We start from the raw sequence: 5,000 nt of genomic DNA, 5'->3' as shown, positions 1-5,000 counted from the left end.
AAGTAACGTGTGTAATCCAGTCTGACATGAAAAATTGCTAATAACATCCCAAAAGGAAAGAGCTATGAATGGCTCTAATGCCTGCGGAGTAGGGGAGATCTTTGGGAACTCGGTATTACGAGGAGGTTTCTTCAAAGCCCCTGTGGGGCTTTGTTCACTATTATGTTTGTGGGCTGCCCTCTGTAACCTGTTGTACCAGGTTCAAAGGGGCCCAGCCCTGCAGATGTGACTCAGGTACAGTGAAGTTGGAGTGTAAAAGCTAATTCCTAGCCTAAAAGAAAAGCCAGTGTGTCTTTACGGGGGTGGGAGGGCTGGAAGCCAGTGGCTCTGGGGTTTCCCACTGCCTACTCCATGAAAAAAGCAGCATCCCCTACCTGGAAAACTTTCATATGCACAGGTAGAATGGCAAAAGCTCAACTTAAAACCCAGGTCGTCACTTCCATGCTTAAAGTTGTCACGAGTGTAACCATGTAGGGAGAGGTAGGACTTTTTGCATTTGAACTTTATGCTCCTTATGTAGGTGCTTCTAATTGCCTCCCTCCCATCTCCGGTGGCTTGGAAGGGAAGAAAGGCATCTAATGTTGGTCCTCTGGAGTGGACACCACAATTGAAAGGTGTGAACTCTTTTTCCCAAGCACAAAGGCAAAAACCAAGTTTTTGCCCTTGTGAGCTAACATCAGTGTGCACACCAAAATGCTGGTTATCTACTACATTTCTTGCTTGCTAGTCTCATTGCAGTCAACAACTCCTTCCCCTTGGTTAGTGCCCAGCAATACCAAGGGTGGTGAACAGCACAGGAGCAGTTGTTTGAACTGCCTGAACCAAAAAGTGTGTCATTTTGTATACCAATGCAAGAATGAGACAAGCACAGTATCTTTTGTAGGTGTATTACCAAGTACCCAAACAACAGAGTGGTTATGTGAAGTTTCAAGTTATTTCTTTGAGCTGGAATAAGTGAAACATAATAGTTACTTTCTTCCCTCATAATTGTTGCTGGAATAGGACATCTTTAAAAATGTTTCTTTCTGTGCGGGCCGTTGAATTAAAAATTTCCACAGAAGGCAGCCTGTCTTCTGCGGGCTGCGGGGCTTCTGGAAGCAGAGTTTGTCAGCTGGTGTCAGGGGGAGCACATTTCCAGACAAGTCTTCTGAAAGTGGCTTCAAAAGGGAGAAGAATAAAAGCCTGAAGTAGCGGATAGCATCCTGGCCCTGATCTGGCAATGTGACATGCATTCAGTAAATGAGTGAGATCTGCCTGCTGTCTGTTGGCCACAGGAATGGTTGAAGTGGCCACTAGTGCAGGTCGGAGAGCTCTTGCCGGGGTGGGCAAAGAATAGCAGTGAGGGAATACTTGCTATTATAAGCATGCTGGCTACTGACCGGCCGTGTATTAGCAATTCTAGAGCTGTGAAGCCATATTTCCATAATAAAAAATTGAAAATCATACCTTTATGGAGATGACCTCAACCTTGCAACTGACCTACGGTTCATTATAGCGATTGCTTTTGAATCATTTAAGGCAGCGGGTAAGATGGGGGTGCTGGTGCCTGAGACAACTACTTAGGATGAACCAGCAAAGTTTGGAGGTAACTGGTTTTTTTAACATTCAGCCATTGTTCAGGGGTTTCTGAGAGTGGCATGCACCTGCTAACTGGCCGTTTGGCTTACCCGTAAAGTGACAGTGACATTTAGAAAACCCAGATGAGTTCAATGCATCCCAGCTCAGTAGCCACTTGGAGCACAAGGCACCCATTGAAGAAGCTGGGGTCTTCTTTGTAGGCTTCCGAAAAAGAAGGCAAAACCATCATGTCTCCCGAGAAAGCCGTCTTATGGGGGTCTCGAGCACAGCAGCCACAGAAGCAAGCCATTAGCTGAAGGCTTGCTTGCTTGTTTTCAAACTACGAACACCATTCAGAGATACCCTGTTTCTTTGATAGCTTTCAGCCCTGGTTGTGACCAAAGTTAAGTGCAGAGGTACAGAGGGCTTTCTATGTGTGCATAACTTTCGTATTAGTTCCCACATGGAGAGAAGAACATAGCCATAAATGCACGGGTAAAATATCAAGCAGAGATTTGTCTCCTTAAAGACAATTGTGTTTGTTTCCCCTCCTGCTAATTATATCCTATAAATCCCCCACTCTCCAAACTCAGACAGTAACATTTTGTTACCTACATTCTGTCAGTAGACTTCACAAAGATCTCTAACACATGTTATAAAAGTTATTGCTATAGTACTATATATAACAGCTTTGCATAAGAGAATAGAAGGCTGCCGCATTTAGAAAATGCAGGTGCTATGTAAGCCCCTTTCTGAAAGAAAGAACTTAGCTCAGTTTCCTTTGAAGAACCAGAGACTTGAAATTGAAAACTGTATTAATGCCATTGTCTCCTTGTATCAGCAGGTTCCAGAGAGATTCCTGGAAGTGGCTCAGATCACGTTACGGGAGTTTTTCAATGCCATTATCGCAGGCAAAGATGTTGATCCTTCCTGGAAGAAGGCCATATACAAGGTCATCTGTAAGCTGGACAGTGAGGTCCCCGAGATTTTCAAATCCCCCAACTGCCTACAAGAGCTTCTTCATGAGTAGAGAGTTCAGCAGCTATTTATGAATGTATGAAAGTAGCAGTCCCCTTCTGATGCCCAAGTCATGTGTGTCTCTATTTTAATTTCATATATATGTGTATTGCATACATATATATGTATATGAAATTAGACTGCGATCCCTCCTGGATTTAAGTTTTCGTTCAGTTCCAAGGGGATGGTTATTTTACTTCAGCCTTTGGTTTACTTTTGCCCGAGACCCTTAAAATTTGGAGAATCAACGGGGTTAATTTTCAGGGAGAAGAGTTTGGAAGCGTGTAAAAGCCTGTCTTAGCAAGTTAGGGCATTATGTTTAAAAATGCTTTGTCAGATTTATTGCTTGCTGCGAAGTGGCATTTTGTCTTAGTGAGACTAATGTCATGGCACAATACTACAGACAATGAAGTTTATATTATGTTTATACTGCTAAAGGTCTGAACTCTGTGGAGTCACTTCATAAGCTTCAAGCTTTTTTTTTCATTATTTTATATACTTTTTAACCAATAACTAGATTTTGTTTCGTATTTCAAAAAACTACAACATCTATTTTAGGTACTCACTCCAAGAAGTGATACCCCAAAAAAAGCAAACCCTATTCTTCATGCTTTCCTCACAGAAATTATAAATACCCTGCACCAGTAATCAACGTGCCAGGTTGTTGTTTCTCTAAATTGCAGCAAGGGATGTTTGCACAAATTAAATACCGTTCTTGCAGGGTGAGGCCAGTAATTCATGCACAATATTGTATCAGCCACACTAATTTTGGATTATGGTCAGCTTATTAAAGCGGAAGCATTTCACTCTCCATAGAGTAAAAATGAAACCTTCAGCGTCCTATATTGCCATGTCTCGGTCTTACTTCAAGTGGTGTTAATCCCTAAATTTATTCTTTTTCTAGTCCATTCTGCCCCCAAAAATCCCCTTTCCAGTATACAAAGTTTTCTGTCCGCATTCGACATCTGTCCTGAAAAGCACTTTTTGAATGATCTTAGATATAGTAGAAGAAAGCATCTTCACCTCTCAGTGCTGAGGCAAAGGAAAAAAAAAAAAAAAAAAAAAGACTTGTTTGTAGCTGTAAAATGTAATTAGTCTTTTCCTAATCAGGAGAATAAAAAATTACATTTTCATAAAAATCTAATCAAGCATATACAAAAATCGCAGTGTCCTCCTGGCTATGCAGGGTTCAGATAGCCAAACTGGATTTTTAAAATTACAGTAAGTGCAGCTTAAAAAAAAATTAAAAAATCTGTTTGAACAATGCGCTGCACTTCTCTTCTGAAGCTGGAGCTAGTCTTGACCAAAATCTGAGCTACAGTGTAAAGTCCATGTGGATCTGGGTTCGCCTGAATGCTATACCATGATATGTCAGCAGACGGAAAGAAAGCTAGCTGCTAGTTCTTGTGCTTTCTTCAGTGGCTCTACTTTTCTCATGTTTTCAGAAAGGTATCATCTCCAGGAGTCTGGGGGAAGGTTGAATATGCTATGGCACTCTGTATTTGTCATTTTCTCTGTCGTCTTTTGTACGGATGCAGTAAGAATTTATTGTTATCATCAATAGTATTTTCCCCTACATAATTCAATCTGAATCTAGAGGAAGTTCCTAATTAGCTGTGTATTATATTTGGACCACTGAGGATACTGGTATCTTGTTTCTTTATTTTAAAATTGCATTTTGACTTTGGAGAGTGAAAGTTTACCCATGTGACTAAAGAGCTGACCTGATCATTGCAATTTCACTTCATTTACAAATACTGCTGATAGACAGAAATGTATGAAAGCAATTATTGTTAGCAGAAAGCCTTAAAAAGCTGCTGACTTCAAATTAAACAGCACAATCCTACGATTCCCTGTCATTCTTTTCAAGCACTGGCAGTATCTGTGGAGTATAGGCAATGCAGACAATAGCATGGGATGAAGTGCCAACATTTTCACTATGCATTAAAAGCAAAACAAATCTTTTTGATCTTAGACTCCCTGAGAGTACCTAATACTGTATGTATCCTTACAGTAGACAGAATGTGTCTTTTTCTTTCTTTTCTTTTCTTCCATTTTCTTTTGTTTTCTTGTGGTTTCGGTTTTGGGTTGGTTTTTTTGTTTTGGTTTTTTTTTTGGTGCATGATTTGGTAAACATTACACTTCATAAAGATGTAACTGCAACGAATTCTGAGTAAGAAAGGATGAAAATTGTGTTCATGCACTTTTTTGATTTATGGGAAGAAGTGGCATAAAATGCTCAAGTTTTAATACAGTAAATTCATCATTGGCATACCATAACATATAAAGTACAACATTGCATTGTCACCTTGGACGTAAGAAAGCAAAGCCATACTTTAGTCATACTATGTGGACATACTACTTAGCTACCATCTCAATCTGTGATTTTACCGTTACTTTTATTATGTTTATTATTATTATTACTA

At 40.1% G+C, this 5,000-nt stretch overlaps 1 protein-coding gene across 1 annotated transcript in view; it reads left to right on the top strand.

Moving 5' to 3' along the window:
• The window catches only part of PROX1 (prospero homeobox 1), a 36,237-nt gene extending 33,650 nt beyond the window's left edge, over window positions 1-2,587 (top strand). Inside the window, exon 5 of the mRNA XM_010080871.1 lies at window positions 2,402-2,587. Coding sequence (XP_010079173.1) covers window positions 2,402-2,587 — 186 coding nt within the window. The remainder of the gene's footprint in view (window positions 1-2,401) is intronic.
• The last annotated feature ends 2,413 nt before the right edge of the window (window positions 2,588-5,000 follow it).

The sequence above is a fragment of the Pterocles gutturalis genome, unplaced genomic scaffold, assembly GCF_000699245.1.
Source record: "Pterocles gutturalis isolate BGI_N339 unplaced genomic scaffold, ASM69924v1 scaffold44509, whole genome shotgun sequence".
Classification (NCBI taxonomy): domain Eukaryota; kingdom Metazoa; phylum Chordata; class Aves; order Pterocliformes; family Pteroclidae; genus Pterocles; species Pterocles gutturalis.
Note: the sequence above shows the minus strand (reverse complement) of the source record. Positions and strands in the feature narration are given on the sequence as shown.